General features: G+C 37.7%; 1 protein-coding gene across 1 annotated transcript in view; it reads right to left on the bottom strand.

Annotated features, from left to right (window-relative positions):
* The window catches only part of LOC111640784 (extracellular matrix protein FRAS1-like), a 57134-nt gene that overhangs the window by 28984 nt on the left and 5726 nt on the right, over positions 1–22424 (bottom strand). The window contains exons 3-8 of the mRNA XM_023386844.1: positions 19962–20069; positions 16764–16853; positions 11103–11262; positions 10288–10421; positions 2962–3045; positions 116–220 (exon numbers count right to left, since the gene is read on the bottom strand). Coding sequence (XP_023242612.1) covers positions 116–220; positions 2962–3045; positions 10288–10421; positions 11103–11262; positions 16764–16853; positions 19962–20069 — 681 coding nt within the window. The remainder of the gene's footprint in view (positions 1–115; positions 221–2961; positions 3046–10287; positions 10422–11102; positions 11263–16763; positions 16854–19961; positions 20070–22424) is intronic.

The following is a 22424-nucleotide window of genomic DNA, read 5'->3' as shown; positions in this document are numbered from 1 at the left end:
AAAGCATTATTATTTAAATCATATGCTCATAATTATGCATAAATGAGTAAAGTAAATTTATATCAGTAAAAAAATTTATTTAAATTATTAATTTAAATTACTCTTTTTGTCTTACATTTTTGCAAGGAGGACTTGGAGGACATTCTTGGATATGACAAACAATGTGACCTACTTGGCAAACACAAGCAGTGCAAGGATCTTGGTTCCATATTTCACCATCCTGTCAAAATATAAAAAGTAAAATTAGTTAAATAAGTCAATGTTAGATTATTATTCTATAGGATAGCATATGTTATTCACAAATACGCAATGAATTGCCACTATAAATTAAATAAGTTTTTTAGATAGAATCTTAAGCATATAATTCAGATTCAATAACCAAATTTCTCCATCATATCACATTTTTATTTTTCTTAGCTGGTTTATATATATAACAGAGGAAAAATATACAATCAGTCATTTTTTGACTGATTGCATACTTTGGACTTGGAATACCTTAAAATGTTGAGAAATGCAAAAACTTCTGTCAGCCTGTTGATTCTGGCAGTGTTCACTGGTGCTTTTATTAATATTTCTTATCTGACATGTGCAACTGAATGCATGCTCAATCTGTATTTTCAAAAAGTTCTGTTAAGAAGTTTTCAATTTTAATTTTTTTTCATGTTCCATTATATGTTCTATCAGTTAAATCTAATGATGTCTGTTTTATATGGAAGAAAATGTTAGTTACAGTAAAATTTTGTTCTTTTTGATGATTATTGGTATCAGTGGTGTGATTTATCATCAGATAATCTTAGTAATATCAGTAAGGAAATGGAGAAAAATTCTACCAAGACATTAAAGAATTGAAGCACCAGTATTGAGGAAATATTTGAAATTATTTATTCAATATTAATTTAATTATAATTATTAAATTTAATAAAAGATAGCACCTAATCTATCTATAGTACCAAATTATTTAGAATTTAATTAAAAATAATAGCAGTGAAGTAGCCCAATTTAATCAGACAGTTGTTTAGCATATTAGTAAAATACCTTGTGGAACAGATTCTTGAAGAATAATTCCCTCCCTATTGAAAAAAACACAATGAGTATGCTCTTGAGTTTGCATCTTACTTGCCATGCTTTCTTTGGTCTGGGTGAGCCACAATTATTTCACTGAGTCAATTGTTGTTTTGTCTCAGGTCAACCATAAATCCATGTTTCATCTCATCACTCTTTTCTGTAGCAGCCTTGCCAAGTTTGAAACAAAATTTCACACACACACACACACACACGCTGTTCCTTAAAAGAACTCATTTTACAAAGAAATGAAAATCACAAATTGACAAGAACACAGATCTACTCAAGATAGCACAAAACAAAACCTATATATGACAAGCAATTATTTATCAGGACATCACCACAATGCCAGGCTGCAATTTTTAATCATATTTTTCATTTATTTAATTTAAAATATATGGTCTCCATCTCAAATTAGTAGTGGCTTGCCCCTGTACATAATACTTTTCCTTTAACAATACTGTTTGCTGGTCATCTATTAATCACTTTGGGGAAAAATGTTTGAATTGAAATAACATGACTTCCAATTTTAATCAGAAGTTTCTATATAGTTTATTGGGGTTTCCTGCCTCTAAGGTCTTGTCTTTCATCTAGTCTTGTAAATATCTAGTCTTGTCTTTCATCTAACTCCCTTCTCAAGATTAAGAAAAGACAAACAGATAGATGAATGGACAAGAGTGGGAATTTATAAATCTACAATTTTTTCAAATTGCAGCCCAATAAGGGCACAAAAATTGATGAAAAGCTAAGTAACGATGTTTATTACGCATCCTAGTTCATACAACGTGGCCAAAAAGTGCCACGTCACCAGTCCCAGATCTTTTTGACTGCACCTTGACGTAAATTTTAACAGCAAAAGACAGTACTATTCCTTACTTAACCATTTTGGTTCAGTGGAGCACCCAAAGTGGGGCCAAGGGACCTGGCACCTTCCAAAAATATTTTTCTAATTAAAAATTAATTTTTTCTATTTATATTGTGTCATGTCTTCTATTTCTACACCACTTATGAATTATCACTCATATAAAATAGGAATTTTATTGAATTCATATTAAAAATTTTTAATCTTCAACTTTGCTCCCCAAGATTAAATCTCGAGTGCACCACTGTTTTGGTTTAAATAATTTTTATATTTAAATTTGAATAAAATATCTGTCTCATGCGTGTAGATATTTTATTTCATTTAATTATACCAAGGGCTAAAGGCAATTTTTGTAATAATTTTTATATATTACTCTTATTAAATTTTAATTTCATAAAGACTAAAAAATTTCAGGAATTTTTTCTATTAAATTTTAATTATTCTAGTAAACTTTAAGTTTTTATTTAAAATTTTCTTCTACTGTATGAAGCTTATGACAGCTTCAAAACATAAATAAGAATTCAATTAGAAAAATGCTTATCCCATCATAAAACTACAGTCAAAATGATAAGAGTCAACATAATAGAAAACTAGTAACGATAAAAGTTAAATTTATGGATTATTTAAATGGAATAAATGGAAGTATTTCAAATCTAAATGCGAAAAATACTTTATAGTTTACTTTTAAATTCTTTTATATATACCATGTCTTATTTTTTTGTTTTAATTTTTCATAAATTTTATACATTTTGTAAATTTTTACACTTATATTCTCTAGTTTTTAACGATTTTCATGTATTATGTTTTACCAACATTTTAAGCATAATGTATTTATTACATTTTTGACATTTGTTTTTTCTGCTTTTATAGGGCATATAAATTGTTTTTTGGGGAATAGTAATTCCACGATTGACATATCAATAGCATTACTACATAGATGTAAATAAATAAATCTCATTTGAAGAAATTTTATATCAAAGTAAAAACATGATAGTTACATAAACATGAATATATTAACATCAAAAATAAATTATTACTTTACGAATACTTATTCCATCGTCGCAATGCTTATTTACACAAGTGGGACAACACTCGCTCGGTAAAAATTCTAAACTTTGTTCCTAATTGAAAAAGAAAACAATTTATAAAATTTATAGATGAAACAGATTTGATCATTTTAACATTTAGTTTTTCAATGTTACTATTATATAAAATTATTTTTATTATTATATTATGATTAAATTTACAATATACAGTAATATTAAATTACAAGTTTAAGATTATGGCATTATATGTCAGTAAGAGTAATGATTAATAGGAAAAACTGTCTATAACATTAAAACAGATTTTAATGAATAAGTTGTACAGTTAAGTTAACAAATTAAATATAAAACATGTGAATTGAAGTCAGTACATACAGGTTATCAAGTTCTACAACCTAAAGTGTATTATGCCTGTTGGGTTTATTTTGTATAACCCCAGTTTATTGTACAATTCATTGTACAGAGCCCAATTCATGTAACAAAATAAACCCAAGAAGCACAATACACTACAGGTTAGGGAACTTAATAACCTGTGTGTACTGACTTCAATTTACCAGTAAACATACAGCTTGTCTTACAACACTGTCCAAAATTTATTCCAAAATGGAGCTGTAATATCAAAGAAGAAATCCCACCCACGTTATTAGGTGCAAGAGACACCAGGAGAATGTCACATGTACTGTACCATCTACCACCAAATTTTATTCTTCTTTCCAAGAACAAGATTACAAGAACAAGAGACATCCCATAAGCAGCTATCCAATGCAGTTTTCTTGCAAGCATGCAACTTACAACATTGATATCTAATGAAGTCAAACAACATGTAATTTGTAAACTAGATTTTCTTGCTAGAGCATAAAATTTCTTTGAGTTATTCTGGAACCGTGTCTTCTAATTGTTCTTTACTTCACAACTGGGTGCATAGGTAGGCACCGGGCATTTTTGACACCGCTCTTTATTCGGGAATCTTACACACCAATACGCATTTCAAGCATACGCCTTCTCTCCGTCGGCTACATCATAATATACGAAAACGTATTTTCCATATTACAAAATATTATATAATAGTAGATTAAACCGTACCTTTTTCTTTAAGATATTTTGTAAAGAGGTGTTAACTAATGTATGTATTTGTTTAAAGATGTTTAAAGATATACCTTAAAAAGAAGAGAACAACAGAAGCAAAGAAAGAATATAACCTTGGATAAGAAAATCAGAGGTGGTGTTAAAGATGCCCAGTGTTTACCTATGCACCCAGTTGTGAAGTAAAGAATACAAAATTTCTTGTCACAATCACGTTCCATCTACCTTGCCACAGATCCTTCCTCTACCATACTTAGCAAGGCTAGAAGGGTAATCTCCCAACACTAATTATGCATCCACACTTTTCATCCAAAAATTGGTCATCCGAAACGTTTTCGGCTCACCGTCAAACTTTCGATCCTTTTTTCAAAAAGATCGAAAGTTCGGCGGCGACCCGAGGCAGATTTATAAATCGAGTCAAAAACATTCGTCGGATAACCAATCTTTGGCAGGAAACGCGTACCGGTCGTATAACCGTGCACAAGTATAAGCGTTTAAATATACATTCCGGCTTTACGAAGCGATCTTCGAGTCATCTCCCTTCCGGCCCGTAGCAAGCTTCTAGCCCGGCGGAGACGGAAATTTTCCGGGGCCGACATCTCCACCGGAGACAAGTTTCAATCTCTGTTAAGATCGCCCGTCAAGATTATTTTTCAAGGCAAAAATCCACAAAAACCCGCAAGGACTACCGGCCATTTAAATTATCGATTAAAAAAATAACACGTCCCGCATATTTTTTAGAGAAAGTTCTAGCAACCCTTTTTCCTCACTCCTCTCCACCTTGCCTTACGTAGTCACTTTGTGGTCGGAGGCTAAGATTCCAAGCCCGACATTGCCATTTGTGCGTATTGGTACGTATAAGCTACATAAAAAACAACATAATCTCATTATACCCTTTAGTTCCTACTTTCAATGCTACCAAGCTTCTATCTACTAATTGAAAAGGATTTCGACGTGCAAAAAGTTCTACGCATAAATCTGGAATTTAAATATCAGAAACAATTTGTATTTTTCAGTAACTATCACCTGTAAAATGAAAGGATCCCAATGGACTCACCTTATCTGTCGTTTTAGTAAAGTTAATAATGTAAAAGAGTAAAGCGCGACACCTTCCTTACTTCCATTCCAGCCCTTATTCCACCTTGTACAGTACCTCGGGTAAATAAATTACTTTTAGCCCGGGAGAGTTCCTTTCCTCCATCAACTTCACTATTGAACAAGAGGACCAGAGTTTAAGAATAAAAAGATTAAACTTCACATTTTTGTTTTCAGTGCTTTCCCTAGTTATTCTGCGGATTTTATAGATTACCACTTACGGAATCTCGGCACTTTGGCACCGAGACGAAAAATAATGCTAACATGCAGACGACACCGTACTTGCTAGTACTGCCATCTTGCGGTAAAGTCTGTAAACCATTAAAAAGAAAGGCATGTGAAAGGGGAGAAATTGCACGAACAGTCGAACTTCACTTCCTTTTTTTTTATTTTCTTCAAGAATTACCGTGAATCAATGGCGAGGTCGAGGCCGAAGTTTTAAACGCGAAAACGTGTACGTCGGACGTTCAGCCTAGAAGTTTGACAATGGTGTTTGTATCGAGCTCGACATTCCAAACACCATTGTCAAACTCCTAGGCTAACGGGAAAGCGGCGTCGAACGTCCGACGTACACGCTTTCGCCTTTAAAACTTCGGCCTCGACCTCGCTAATAACTAGTAACGCTAAACACTCGGCGGCAGCCTCGCGGGAGATCCATCGGGAGCACGAACAGTCGAACGCCACCTAGCGGAAAACTAAAATGGCGTAGAATGCATTGCCAAAGGCAAGAAATTGTATGATAACGTTCTTATTTTTCGTCTCCGGTCCAAAAGTAGGGTACCGTGGAACTCGTCTCTGTCCCCCGAGTTCAAACATGTACTCAAAGTCCCGAAATTCCATAGATGGTAATCAATAGTACAGCCGTTATTCCAAACAATTCCTCGCGGCCAGATATTTTGGTTAATGTGTACCTAGGTAACCCCAATGGCAGCGCTTCCGACTGTTCGTGGGCCCGGCGGACTCCTGCCGGAGGAAAGCCACCGGCAGGCCGCCTTGTGCCAAACGTTACTAGTTATTGATTAACGGTAGTTCTTGAACAAAATATAAAAAAAGGTAACGTCTACTAAAAATATAGTTAATCTAACCTAACCTAACCGAAGCGCCGCCATCTTGGACCACCTAGATACACATTAACCCAGATTGGAAATGGAAGAACGGAGTTAATCAAAGTAAAGATCCCGCTAAGCACCACCGCCGCAGCAGACGAGCAGAAACAAGGGCCCGCAGTTACAAAAATAAGTCGCGGGAATTGGATTTGTCAGTTTCGGGTCGTGGTTACATGTGGGTCTTGTCTTTGTTCAGTCTTGGTTAAAATGGAATGCGCTATATGCCACTTAAAATATAAATATAAAGAAAGTTTAGGCAAATACGCGAGAGAGAAGCATTAAAGGGATTATAGCAAGGATATAGTTTTAAAAATACTTAAATGTAGTTGTGTTTAAGCGAATATCAAAAAAGAAGAAATATTGTCACATTTCCGCGAGGTACAGTACGATATTTTTATGTCTAATAATATCTCAGGCATAATTCATTTAGTGGTTTTAAGGAACAGAAACACAATTACGAAGTGGAAAATGCCGTTAAATACATTATAACGAGTGGTTCAGAAAGGAACATTAAGCCTTAGTTCTATATAACTGTCATAGTTCTGGTTATTTCTAAGTATCCTTTCCAAAATAATATCCAGACAATACGATGGTTGCGTATGTCAGGTGAGTAATGAATTTATAATTAATGCAAACAGTAATGTTTTTAGGCTTAATGTTACTTACGCATATTACAGAATGTTCAATTACTAATAACCAACGAGATAGAATAAATAACAGAGTGCCAGTAGCAGTGATTACAGCGCTATTTTTGAAGCCATGACAGTTTCGTGGGATTGATAGCGAAGCGTACAGTAAGATATAATTATGTCATATTTTTGTGCCGCTATCAATTGTACAGTACAAAATTTTCCTCAAACGCAGCATCTCGGGCATTTTAGTACAGTATGCGGGGGTGACCATATAAATGTTATCTCGTCTCAAAGAACGTCAAACAGACAAATTATAGGGCGAGCAAACCATCAAACTTGCTAAGTCAGTCTCGGACATCCTTGGGTCGAAACTCTGCTAATTTGTTACGGGAGATCCTATACATTTCGAACAATCAAATGTGTAACAGCATTTGAGCATCGAGTGTCTTATCTTCTTACTGGCTACCTTTCCTAATATTTCCTATTTTAATTTTTAAATTTATCCAAATATTTTGCATTTAAATATTTGAAATCTTATTCACTTTTGACATGAATATTTCAATTTCATGATGAACTCAGGATATTTTTCTTCTAATTATCAATTAGAGTTCAGACTATGTACAATAAATTATTTAATTAATTTTTTGTACATAGTCTGAACTCTAATTGATAATTAGAGGAAAAAAAATAAATATTTCATATTTTCGTTGTAAATAATATTTATAATCTGTGTTATCATTTACGTATATTGTATCATAATATGCATCAATATTAATATTAATACGTTATATTTTAAAATTTGGGTGTTGTATAGATTACTCCCGGTGGCATTTCGGGACTTTGAGTGTATATCTGAACCGAGGGGACCAGAGACGAAAAATAACAAAGTCTTTCACAATGCATTCTACGCCATTATTCTTTATACATATTGTCCCTATTAAAAAAGTATTTCATTATCGACCGTTATTCCACCACGGACGAGTCGTCTTCGCAGTGGTCGCCAGTTATATTCTACAGTTTGTGTATTGGCACCATCTTCGGGATTGACTATATCCTTTCCAAACATCCGTGATGATTGTAGTTCCGGGTTCCATACGCTTCTGTACGAGAGCAACCAATGTCGGCTTGTCTCGGCAGTTTTCGGGGCATATCTCTAATCGATAGCCTCCTTCACGGTCGATCGTGCCAACAACGGTTATTCATTTCATTTCACCGACTTCCACTATGTGACCGGTCCGTCAATTTTTGCTTCCGAATCATACTCTGCGTCAAATGCATTGGTGGTGAATCTACCACGGTGTTCGGTGAGGTATTTTCATCTTCGAGGATTCCTTTATCTCGTTTCATCGGGTGCGCCCAGCAGTACATTAGAATGATTGCTTTCTGTGGTGAGATTCGGACTCGCTCAAACAAAGTACCAGTAGTGATTTGTTGTTCCTGTCCGCGCTTTTATCTTTCTCTTCGGTCAACACTTGTAATTTCATCCACTCTTCGCATCTATTACACTTTTTTGCTTTACGAAGGAGAGAAACCCTGATCTTGTAACCACTCGATACATGTTTCCTTATATTTGACTACTTCTAATACTAGCTTAAGGAAGTTTCTTTTCAAAATTGCTGGGTAGAAAATAGAAAATTAAGCAGACGACACCGTAGTAGCTAGTACCGCCGCCTAGCGGTGAAAATGTGCAGACTATTCAAAACATACTGAAAGTCGAGAAATCGTAAATATAACTTTCAAACTTTGGGAGAAAAAAGTCAAAGGACCCTTACCCCTACGCGCGACCCTTCACGAGAATAGCCTACGTCATTTCTGGCGATCGCAATCGGGAGTCGTGTCGCTCTCTCCGCTAAGCCTAGCGCGTGTTTAATTAACAGACAGTCCGGCCATATATTCTAAAGACACGTCGGCAAAGACTAAAGAAAACTGCCCACGTAAAAGGCCAAGAAAACAGATTGTACACTCACCTTCAACAGAGGCAGATGTTGATCCACGGGTCGGGGCCTAAGGCCTGTCTTCCGCAGACACGCTCGCTATCGCTCCCGGTCTGCTAGTAATACGCGGCTTGTCCAAAAAACCTAACCTATCCCTCCGGGAGATGACCGTCGCTAGCTAGGCTAATAGACGGCCGGATGGCCGAGCGGTCGAGGTGGCAGCCTACCGCTCTGGAGGACCCGGGATCGAATCCGGTCGGGTCAAAGAATCCCCAGGAATTTTTCGGGGGGTGGTCCGTTCGGATATGTCGGGCCCCGTCCGTCACCACCCGGTCGCCCCATTGCGGGCCCGGCCGAACCCATAATGGGCCCGCTTTAAGAGGCCCTCTTAGTGCTCACGGGGCGGAAAGAGTAAAAAAACAGCTAGGCTAATAGAAAACCTTTTATTTCGGCTCAATCTATATTCGAGGTTGCAAGTCCACGCGCGGTTGGATTAAATACGTACGTACAGTATATTACCATGGAAAACTCTAAAATGGCGTAGAATGTATCGTGTAAGGCAAGAAATCGTAAGTATGATAATTTTATTTTTCGTCTCCGTTCCAAAAGTAGGGTGCCGTTGAACTCGTCTCGGTTCCCTCAGTTCAGATATATACTCAAAGTCCCGAAATTCCAACGGTAGTAGTCTATACGACAGCCAAATTTTTTGTTCTATTTGCTCGAAGATGGTAAACTCTTATATCAACGAAAGTACTTTCACATTTTATGTTTTGCTTATTTATTAAAATCTAATATCATTGAAAAAGTTTTTCCTACTAATCACTATTATTAGATTACATTGCAAATTTAATGCTAATACTTAATAAATACCATATTTTATGGCATATAAGATGCAGTTCGATTTCAGCACAGAATATTTGAGAGCAAGTATTTAGTAAATTAAAGCCATTCTGCACTTTTTGCATTCATATCCAAAATTTTTTGTAGTGTATTCTGGTTTTAAAAAGTAAATTTAGAATGCAACTTTTATTTATCGGGAGAAAAAACGAGTTAAAATAAGTCATTTACAATTAAAATTTACCTTTAAAATACTCGATATAAATACTGTACATGCAAAAGCTGCTTAGATGTAGGAAATAATAATACAGTTTTCTGTAGTTACGCTTTGACTTTGATCGGGTATAGCACTAGGCACTGGTAAAAACCCTGCGCAGCAAACACTTCGACAACACCATAATAATAAATAATACGTTTAATTAAACAAAACCACTTTAATTACTCTACCTAGTCTAATTTTTGAGCAGATAAAGATTGTCTGTAGTCTACCAAAAGTCATATAGGAAATTCATCAGCCTACGGGCGACAACTTTAAAATACACGGCAATTTTTTAAGTACATTTTTGGACAAAACTTGCATCTTATGCGGCATAAAATAAGGTAGAGTATTTTTAACATAATTAAAATAATTACCTCTTTACACACGGTTGCCGGACATTCGGCTATAAAACAAATTACAACCCCTTCTTGGCACTGGCATTTGGAACAGTTTGTTGTTGACCAGATTTCTCCATTTTCATACAATATATCATCATAAATACATCTATCTATAAATAATAACATAAAATTTATATTATATAAAATAGTTACCAATTTATATAATAGAATATTGCTTGAAAATATACATTATTTTAAGACATTAACATTGTCATATACAGTAGAGCGTCGTTTATCCGAAAGAATTCCTGTTGGCAAATTTAAATTTTTGCTAGTGCTGTGGCGCTGCAATCTTTGGCTACGTCTTGGGCTACTCAAATATTGTTATACTGTTTCCATGATAATTTGGCTCTTCTCACTTGACAAACTGCCGATCCCTGCCCTAGTCGAAAGGCCCGAGCGTTGCGTTGTCTTAACTAACAAACATAAGTCGAATGACTACTTCCGAGAGAGATGCCCCAATTGCAATAAATACAGAATTTAATTTAATTTCGGGAAATTTAATACCGGCGTTAAACGCGTGTTTTGCGCGATTCAAAACACGCATTTAACATAATTAATACATAGGCTACGTCGTTTCGATATTCACCGGAAGTCGTAACTTATATCCGAGGCAGACGGAAGCGGATCTTCCAAGGTAAACTTCAACAGCGCATTAACCGCAAAAAACTGTTATTTTGATTTTATAATTATTGACAGGAGCGGTGTAATAATGTACGTAAAGCGTTAAAAATAAATGAGTATTTCGAGTAATGACTACAGCAATTGAGAAGTCGATGGATTATACTTACTTTGGAGCGGTAGACATTTTCGACAGCAATCGTCCGGTCTGCGAGAAAGTATCTGGCCCGGTAAGCATTTAGCGACTGGACAACGGACGTTTTCGCAAACGACGGTACCGTCCCGGCATCGACAATTTTCGCACTTGGACTTCTTCCACTGGCTCCAATCCTATTTACGTATAGAAAAAGATTCCGTCAATGGTGTCGCGCTTTCCAACTAATGAATATAAAATGCATTTCGGTAATATCGTCGCATCCGACACAAAGAAAAAATTTCTATTTTGTACCGAAAAAACGGCGACATTAGTCGTAGCCTCGAAGGGTATAGAATATTTACAAGAATTAGTATAAATTAGGGTTTCTCATTTCCCGTCTTTCGCTTGTCCCGGGATTCCAGGGACAGAATTAATTATTTTTAAGATACACAATAAAATGATATAATTATTTTTCATTTTTAAAGTAATTTAATGCGTTCCGCCATCTCCGAAATCATATTAACGCCGTGTAAGATACATATTAAAAATTACTTTCGAATTACGTAGAAATTTTCACGAATAGAAAAAATTAATAAAGCTTGCTGGAAACTGCATACAACAACAACGACAAAATGCTTCGAATCGAGTTGAAAATTTAAAAGAAATAAACTCAGATCAAACTTCTGACTTAAAAGGTCATTTTCGTTCTTTAAATAAAACGTAATACAAAATATTATTGTAAATTTTTATAAGATTTTAAAAAGCAAAGACGGTCGATACTCCGATCACTCGATCCGATTCTTATTTTAGTAATGAAAAGTCCCGCTACCGAGAATGCCCTTTCCGATTCGATCGATGTTAGTGGGATCGCCTTTAATGCATTTAACAGAAGACGAATGTCATACGTTTTTTCCGCCCGTAGCCCGGAAGATTTCGAGATTGTAATACTTCTTTTCTAGTGTTTTCTAGTGTTTTCTTAGTCTCTAGTGTTCTCGATTGGTCTACCTCGGCCGCTTTAATAGCGGCATCGAGCTTATAGCCCGATAATTCGGCAATTCGTTTGACTTTAATTAATAATCGGGTTTATGAAGAAAAACGTCATACTCGCCGACTTCGTACTCGTTTGTATCCGCGCCCGATTTGCGAAACAACCGGACACGGTTAAAAATTAAGAAGGCGTAAGCGCGATTATTCCAGATATTACGGGTTGCGACCGGTAAAGAATCTTCTCAGTCCCGCCATAAATAAGCTACGTACCGATTATTGACCATTGAAGACGCGCCGTAACCAGGAAAAGTTAAAAAAAACTAATAAGTAGGTTTAAAATGAATAAATACAAAGGTATTCTGGCAGTTTATGTGTTAATTACGCTTTCTGTTTGCAAAATTTCCTCGACCTTAACACAAAATAAGAAAAAAGTGAAATTTGCGGGATTTCCCGAGATCTGGTTCGAGAAACCCCAGTGTAAACAAACGCGTGTAATCGTTAACTGTATTCATTTCTACACCGGTGAAAGTTAAAAGTGGCCAACAAGTCGATAAATTGCCGGTTCGGAAATACGGGAAGCCATCGTTATTCGAAATTGAAGGGACCAAGTATCCGAGATTTATTTACATATTTCTGTACAATATCCCAAATACCACGTAACCGACGGAATTTATTAAGCGAACGGAATACGGATACTTATACACAACGATATTTTCGTTAATAATAGAGAGGTTGCGGCCGACGTTTTCGCGTTGAAAACGTCGGCCGCAACCTCTCTAATAACAATATAAATAAACGGCAGCTAAACAACGGACGAGTTGCCAGATAAAGGAAAACGGAATTGGTCGAAACATACCCCACTTATGTTTAATGTGTCCCAAAAATAGTAAGTCGCCCAATGTATTAGCGTAGAGCTCTTCAAATATCTCGATCCGCTTCTCGCAGCCCCATCTGGCAATCTCGAAACACGTCCGTGTTTTACCAGATAAAGACTTAAAAAGGGAAGTCCGCGGGTAAGGTGACCCCGAGTAAAAGTGTTACCATAAAAGCAAAGACGTATTGACTAGTATTTCTTTTGTAAAAGAAAAGGGGGAACTTTAAAAAATACGTAACAGAGACTAAAAGTGAAGAGATTCTTAGTCTGTGTCTTTTCGCCACGCGCAATCAGCGGGAAGACGGTCTTCCACCGCAGAGACGACTTTTCTTTAGAGGCTACGCCTCCGCAAAAAAACGGCCTAAAAGTTGGCGGGTAACAATTCCAACACAATTAAAAATATATTTGCTTTGTAGAGAAGGGCTGCGGTGGAAGACTGTCGTTCTCTTATAGTATAGAGTCTTACGGAACCCTTTCACTTTAATACAAAATGTTGAAACTCTGCAGATATCGACGAATTAAAGCATACTAGGTAGCTACTTTACACCAAAACTATAATTAAAAATAAAATGAAAATTAATTACGGAACTACGAGCACTAAGCTCTGGCTCTACGGAGGACTTATCACACACTATCGAAGTTGTCGAAGCAGTAATCGCGCAGAAATAGACTCGGGCATATTGTGACGACGGTACGCATTTCGAACAGGTTTCCCGTCTCTCTTCGGCCGTATTTGTTACAATTTGGCGAGTGTACGGGCGTATAAAAGGAACAATCTATTTTATTGCCGATGCGAGAACGACTTGGTGTTCGGAATCTTTCGAGTCGTTATATTATTCTTTCTGCACAAATAGCAACCAGAGATTAAAATTGTTGCCGATAGTGTGCGATAGTCCCTACGTTCCATATTGTAACGTAAGGACCAATCACAATTAATTAAAATTGAAATCAAATGAATTGAAAATTAAAACAAGGTTTTTAACACCGTTTAAAAGTTGTTTTGAAATTTACGTTATTTGTGCGCAGTAGTGACAGAACATTTTGCTTTTATATAAGGTTATAGTTTTTTGGATGTTTTCTAGCTTTAGTTTATATTTTACTGTTTTTTTGGTTTCCATTACCCCGTCAAACATTATATTACGATTTCGTTTCGTTTCGTTACCGATAAATCGGTTCCCACTGTTTATAAAGCTATAAATAACTTTAGCACGTGTATAGTCTCAAATCCGCATTGGCACATTCCTACATCACTAATCTCAATGGATTTTCTTGTGGAACCCCAAATTTTTATTAGAGGAACCCTAGGATACTGCGGAACGCAGTTTGGGAGCCCCAGATCTAAATTCCTTGACGCGTAAACTTCATCTCCGGCCGAGACAAAAGTACAGTTACCAACTATCACAGTTCGAATTAACCAGAATTACCCGTATTCTATTGCTTTTTAAGAAACCGTTCGGTCGACAGCGGCCGCGCGAACAAAACCGCTTATTATCTCTCTCCTTCTCGGCAATATTAATTATAATATATGAACACACCCGAATTTTACTTGCCGAGTTTTTTCTCTTTATTCAAAAGTTTTCAGCCTATTTGGATAGGCCATCCTAGGGGTTTTCCTTTATCGTTCCAAAATGAAACCATTCGTTCGAATTTTTGAAATAACTTAACAACTTTTTGTAAATTAAATAAATAAAATAAAATATGTCACTACACGCGTTACACATTATCAAAAAAATTAAATAAATTTTTACACGCGTCTAAATTATAACCTCCAGTTCCTATTTTATGGATTATTGAAACTCGCGTATTTCCACGCTGTTGGTAATGTATCTGCATCCTTTTCATTTAAACAGCGGTTCCTCGTTTTACTTTCTCCATTTCCATCGCGATAGACGGCCAGTGCATCCGTTCTTAACATCTTCGCCTCATCCCATTTAACTATCGCTCCGTCCGCCCGCGCCACGCTCGCCAATATCGCGCTATCGAGTCCTTTATTCACACTGTATTTGCGCTCTTTTATACGCCCTGCGAGGTTCCTACATATTCTTTATCGACTCCTATTTGTTGGCTTTCATACGGGATAGTGTACACTCCCGGTCGCTCTTCCATTCTTATTTCGTCCTTATCGTTCCTTAATAATCTATATATGTTGGATGCTGGTTTGTAAATTATCTTTGTGTTTTTGTATTTTCCTAGCTCATCCACTACTTTTCTCGTTTGTTCATCTTATGTAAACTGGTCGAATGCAATTGTGTTCTTACGCGCCGTAGTTGTAGTTTTTTGTTTCCCATAATTTCCGATAAGGCCTCTGATTGTATAATTTGATGGTAAAGATCTTATAATTTTCAATATTTATTTTATATTATTTACTAACGTTAAATTCTATTCCTCTTCGATTTCCAAAATTTACAACTTTTCGGTCATTCTCGTCGAACTGGGAAAATGTCAATCTTTATTACACGTAATATTTCGAAGAAATCAGTCCCCGCCGTACTCGGCTAGAGATGGGTTGGGTTAGGCTTTTAAGTAAAATTTCGGCTCTTTCATCAGGGTTTTGTTTACGTCCCAATTTCCTAATGGCTTAATTATTTAACTACTTCTTAAGTAGAGATAAGTCGAAACCGGTTACTTCGTACTCGAATATTTGTAGTCTCGGGAAAAAGTGGAAAGACAAATTCTTACGACAAACCGATACATAAATCGTAAATTTAAATGGAAAATAAATTCTAGAGCTTTTTCCGTACCCCGCGCATCTCTCTCGTTCGTTAAATTTAGTCGTAAACGACGCTACCAAAGTAACGGTTAATTTTTTAACATCGTACAAGAATTGTACACGTTTTTTTCTACATCCCCTTAAAGATGGGATGTACGAAATCGTAATATCACCGGTTTAACGTCGAAATCCGCGAGTAATATAAAATCGGAAAGCGGAATAAAAATATCAAATATTTTTATGGATTTTTTAAAACTCCCATCGACTATGTAGAAAACTATCAAACACATACGGCTAAATTCTTACCGGTCGGATTAAGTAATCGGGCGAGCGGCTAACGGCCCGGAACCGGTCCCGGTTAGAATTGGGTCCGCGTAGCATCCACCCGAGGTCGTAGGCTGCCACCAACTAAACCGGGGAGGTAGATGCTCCGTAAAGCGCGTGCGCGAATCTGGCTTTTTGGATGCCGACGATACGGCGTTTCCGTCCGCCAGTAATATTCGAATACTGTATATGACAGCGATCTTATCTTTTTTCACGCGTAGTATAGAAATTTGTAATAAGATACGTAATGCGGTTATAATAAAATAGCGCGCCATTATTTTCGTATAATTAAAATTAATATGTAATTACTTTTTAGAAAATACGAGGGAAGCGCCGTACCCACCGCTTCTAATGACGGCGCGCCACCGAACTATGGGAAAACTGATATTGTCCTTGTTAATGAAAAATTGAATTTTTCAATATATCAGGATAGGTTAAAAAATAATTTAAATGCATTTACATCTTTAATGNTTTTTTCACGCGTAGTATAGAAATTTGTAATAAGATACGTAATGCGGTTATAATAAAATAGCGCGCCATTATTTTCGTATAATTAAAATTAATATGTAATTATTTCTTAGAAAATACGAGGGAAGCGGCGCATCCATCTCTTCGACCACGGCGCGCCGCTGTTAAAGAGGCCCTCTTAGTGCCGAAGGGGCTGAAAGAGTTAAAAAAACAAAAAGCAAACAACTTTACCGCAAATGCCATTTGTGCAGTAAGCCACCGTTTCCGTCCGGCGCGCCTTTAAATCCGCGGCTACGCCGGTAAAAATAAATAAACCGACGGAAGTTACTCACCGGAATTACTTTTCCCCCATGGAGGCAGAAATTTCCGGGCTTCAGGCATTCCGGACAGCATCGGTCGGCGGAGATGCGGAGAACCTCTCCCTGTGGCAAAAACAAAATTAAATTAAGACGGCATCCGGCCCTTTCCCCGCTTTCCTCGGGCACCGGAGGAAACACCGTTAGGTGGCCAGGGTCCGGCTGGCAGAGACCGACCGTAGCGCCTCTAGCGAAGTAATCGGTAAGACGAAATAACGGGTGTTAACGCAAAAAGTTAAAATAAGAGCTACTATAATTACAGTGACCATACGTCCTTTATTTAAGAGGACAGTCCTTTATTTCGCTGCTCTGTCCTCTAACTTTATTTATTTTATAAAATAGGCATTTTGTCCTTTATTTTGTAAATTTGACGCAAAGTTTAAAAAAATTTTTAATAATATATTGAACAAGTTACCCCCATACAAAGTCGAAGTTCGATAAAGCTACTGTTATCATCAACATGCCCCACCAAGAGCATCTCAGGTGGCTAGAGGCCACAGCTATCTACAACGCCGGCCAGCTAACCATGTGCGTTAACCAGAAGGAAGAGCTGACTCTGCCTGGCAATCACTGTTGGATGCCAACCCGCCACTTCCTCCCCCACCACAAGACCGTGCGTGTCAGAAAAGACCCACTCCGTCAGAATTGACACCCGATCCCAACAAATAGAATACACTCTGTCCAGGGAATTCCAGTCAACCTGAAGAAGAGCAAAGAGATTGCTCGAAAAAATTTGTCAACAGCGATATACAGAATACGTGCATCACACACCGGTTACAGGTTCCGGATAGTGTATAAACTTGTGAATTTTATAAGGTATTTTTTTTATTTTCTTTCTTCTATATGTGCTTTATTTTCCTCCAAAAAATATGGTCACCGTAACAATAATCCGTATTAAAAGAAAAAATCACTTAAACTGTCTATTGATACATATATAATCGAGATGGGTCGATAATAGACTAATAATAATAAGCGGTTAGCGGTTGAAAGTTGAAATTTGGTAGGCAGTTAGGGTAGGCCACGATAACGTACACTAAGAAGGGGTTTTTCGTAATTCCCCCGCGGGAGAAATCGAACATATTTTCAGACCCGTGTAAAAGTTGTGTAATTAGTCTGGAAACAGGGGGACTAATTGTTGCATTGTGTGAAAACGGGTTACTTTTTGCACGAGCAACGCCGGGCTTATTTGCTAGTTTTAATATAATTTGAAATAAATGAGACGATCAAAACTTACTTTCTTTCAGTTTATGGATATTTATAAACTCGTAATTAAACGAATTTTCACAAACAATTACCGCCAAATGGGTTTTGTTTATTTGAAGAACTTCTTTCAAAGTAATGATAGAAATATAGAAATGGATTGGCTAAATTACTTTTAAATTTATCGACGTATGGCATTGGTCAAATACGGTAGTTTAATTAATACAGTTGCCGAGCGTTGTTTTAATGTTTAAAGTTTTAAATACGAGTTTTTCCTAATTTCATTTATCCAATGACAAAATCATTTTCCCGCAATTTCGTCATTCTAAACTTGTTTTAATAGACAAACGACACTCCACAAAAGCCAATCAAATATTTCTAAAATAAGTGTATTATAATTCGTATTATAAAATTTAATCGAATACAATATACACCGGGTAACGAAATTGGACAGACGGACGAAAGCGCTTTACCAATACCGCGAATCCTGCTAAAAATTACGTACCGTATCCTAATAAATGTAACTTAATTGATATTTTGACTACTTTACACTGAAAATACTACATTCCTACTAAAGAAATACAAATTTATTGAATACAATCGGTACAATAAGATATAGAGGAGAGGAGGGTATTACGGAATAGTCGGCAAATGTGGAATACCGAGGTTTCGGCTCTGTTTGTCGCTGCTACTACTCGAGAAAGACTCGCACTATGCGGCGCAGCCAGAGTCGACCGCTTACTGTCGTCGTACCACTCGCTACGGAACAAAGTGTGTTTTGTGATTTTCAACAGTTTACGGGGCAAGTTTTCAAACATTTTAACCTACTCGAACATCGATGTTAAGCGTAATGTACACTAAAAGAATTGTAGTTTGTTATACAGTAGTCGTTGTTTAGGCGACAATGTTTCGTCCATTAGTTTAAAGGTTCGTTTTCCAAGACGGCGCGTCGGGTATTACGGAATACAAGGATAAATGGATAAACCGAAAGAAAAGGACAAAAAGAACGAACCGGAAGCTTCGAAACAGCAAAGGAAACGGGGGACCTAATTTTTGCATTCTGTGAAAACGGGTAAGATTGGCTATAATGTAATTATCTTAATCTTCACTATCGTTACTTTTTAAAAACCCAGCGAAGCGGGTCCTTGCAGCTAGTTTTGTTATAAAAATAAATTAATTTTAATGAAAAAAGTCACAAATGGAGGAAAATATGGAATAGGTGGTATCTCTTCTTACATCTTTCTGTCACCCGCCTGGCCAATGTTACTACTCGCGCGTTAACGTCTTTTAAGGAGCTTAGGGTCGCGGTCATATAGTTCATTTTCCTGCTGGATTAGCTCTTTCAGCGGGACAAACTTTCTTCTTCTTATATCGCGGATGGCTTTACGTAAACAAATTGTTCTAAGTTTAGGGATAAGCCACGCGCATTCGCGGGATAAACGTACTGTCCAAATCGACGTAGGGAAGAGGTTACGAGCTTCGCATTCGGTCAAAAATTCCAGCTTCGTATAGTTCCTGCAGATCTCTATATCTTTCGGTCGGCGTTGTCAAAGCGCAATTCGTTCGAGACTGCATATTATTGAATGGGTAAAGCGATCCGACATTTAGGCCAGAAAGCCGTCGGCACTAAAGATCGGGCAGGCGATTGGAGACGAGTCCGTAACGCAGGAAGTTTGCGTTTCTGCCGGTCGAACGAAAACGTAAAGAGACGATAAGGCCCGTCCGCGCAACGCTAGGAAAAGCCAAGCCCGACGACAGTCTAACGGTACGGCGTACGAAGATTTTCGAAAAGAAGCCGAGAACGGAAGCAAATTGCAACCGAATCGGAAGAGATTAGAAATTGTTTTAATAACAAATCACCCGACGTTAGAAAATAAACCGCCTCGGATTCTGCCAACGCCGCTTTTATTCTTTTAACGGGACGTCGGGCGCGGGTTGGGTAGACGGCGAGAAGCGGAAAAGAAAAGAACTCACCTGAGAGAAGTCGCAGAGAGGATCTCGGCAGCGGGTGCGTCGACAGACTGGTCGAGAACGGTCGCAGGAACAAGTCCGACAGGCGTCCAAATCCCAAACCGCTCCCTCCTGCCGCAAAAACAAATAGAAAATTATAGGAAATGTCGGCCTTTCCACTTTACTCTTAACCTTTAAATTTCTCGGGATGGGGCGAGTCCGGAAGGGCGGGTAAAAACCTCCTCTCCCGGAATACGGTAAATGCCCTTTTCGTCTTTTGGAGTGCCGCGGACTTCTCGGCCCCTCCCGGAACCCATCGGATTTCCGGTCCCGGGCGCCGCGATAGGGTCCGAGAGGCGTTATTTGTCCGCCTTACTTCTTCGGTGTTACGTCCACCCTTCCGACCCCAGGCGCGCCCGCGCGAGACTGAAGTTTACCAACGCTCGGCGTTTTTTGCCGGCAACCCTACGGTCTAGGACCCGATTCTACGTTTTTCTTTCCAAAACTTTGCCGGCAAAATTTCCTAGGTCGGACCGGAAACGGCCGTCCGGTTCCACCTAATTAAGGCGGTGGTATCCACGTATACGTACCGTGCGTACCGTAGGTCGGGCTCCTTTACCTACGCGGGTATATAGCCTATATATACAGTAGAGCATCGGTTGTCCAAGCGGGTGACCTTAGGGTGCCCGGAGTACGCCACAAGGGTGCCCGGAAATTTTTAAATAATTAAATTCTACTAATCTTGTTACGTCGACACTCGTCTCGGTAATTGGCGACACGTAAATACTAGAAAGAAAACGAAGTAGTCACTCGTTGTCCGTTCTTCCGTTGCCGCAACGAGTACAAGCGCCATATAAATGCGTCGAAGGCGGTAAGTAGTCGTTTTTATTATCTTTATACGTTCAGACAATAACGAAAAAGAATGGCGTACAAATATTTTTTCTTCTTTACGGCGAGAAAAAATAAATTATTAACCGGTAATTAAATTTTATAATAAAATATCGAAGTTAATTACGTCGTTCGATAGGACGAATAATTTTCTCATTAAAAAAAGAAAAGGCGAAGATGGTAACGATGGAGAAGCGGTCACCGGTAGCCAAGCTAAGGAATCAATTAGCGCTAGTAAACCATCAAAAACTGACAGCTGTATTAGTGAAGATTTGACTATTTTTAACGTCGAGCGACAAACCAGCGCTATCGAAACAAAAGAAGCGCCAAGTTCTGGTAAAAAAGAATGTAAAAATTCGCTTATATCGAGACGGTTACCTAAAAATGGGATTTACCCGGTGCGGCGATAAATTAATTCCCAGACCAAAAAATGTATCGCGCGTGGTTTGATTTTATCGTTCCCAGTAAATTATCGCCACGCTTCTCCACAAAATACCACCACTGGTCTAAAAACCTCTGGAATATTTCGAAGATCCGATAAAATTACAAGAAAAACAAAATAAAAGTTTTGTAAAAAAATATACAATCGCCGGCCGCGGAAATAATCGCCAGAGAAACGAAGCCTCTTACTATTGGCCCGGCCCGTACAGCCATTGCCAGAACAATTTTTGGTGCCGAAGCGGAAGAAATAAAAACCATTCCTTCGTCAAATGACACTACGAGCAGACGTATTAGCGATATCGAAAAATCGGTTATAAATAAAATAATCGACTCGAAATTATTTAGTTTGCGGTTGGACCAGTCGACCGATATGGGTGGTAAAGCGCCATTACTCGCCTTCACTCGATTTATCGAAGGCCATGAAATTTTGGAAAGAATTTTGACGCCGCGAGGAATTCGAAAAAAGTACGGCGGGAAAAAATGTTTTCGGTATGGCCAACACGTATTTTAATACGAATGGTCTATCTCGGAAATCTTGCGCCCCTTCGACGATTGGAGCTATAAAAGGATTTGTTTCGTAGGCTAAAAAGCCAAACGAAAACAACTGGTTGGTAGCGAAAACAATAGGCTCCGAACTCAAAACAGTGTTAGAAGAAATCATTAAAATGGTTAATTATATCAAAGCTAGACCATTAAAATCGCGTATATTTGCAAAACCACGCCAGGAGATTCCATCTCGTCGTAATAACCCGCTTCTTCGTAAAGCTTTTAAAGAAAAAATAAAAATGTGGAAGATAAAAGTAAAGGCGAATAATGTAGAAATGTTTATTCGAGTTGCCGATGGAAAATGTAACCATGCAAAAACTTATTTACAGTCATTTAACGTGGTGAGAAGAAAACATTAACCATTATTTACCCGACGTATAAGTTGATTTGTACGACTGGATTGAAAATCCTTTTATAGAGACGACGTCGGAAATAAGTCGAGTCTGGCGGAAGCGGAAGAATTAATCCATATACGTAAAGCTTAGTTCACGCTGAGCGAATAGCGAAAGCGAAAAGCGAAAAGCGATTTTTATTCGCATAGCGAAATTGACCCTGCAACCAAAAACGAAAAGCGATCGCCAATTTTAAACAGCCAATCATTTGCAAGCCAGC

The sequence above is a fragment of the Centruroides sculpturatus genome, unplaced genomic scaffold, assembly GCF_000671375.1.
Source record: "Centruroides sculpturatus isolate CEXI.00-Female unplaced genomic scaffold, Cexi_2.0 scaffold1478, whole genome shotgun sequence".
In the NCBI taxonomy this organism is placed as follows: domain Eukaryota; kingdom Metazoa; phylum Arthropoda; class Arachnida; order Scorpiones; family Buthidae; genus Centruroides; species Centruroides sculpturatus.
The sequence above is the reverse complement of the archived record's forward strand: the minus strand, read 5'-3'. Positions and strand labels throughout refer to the sequence as shown.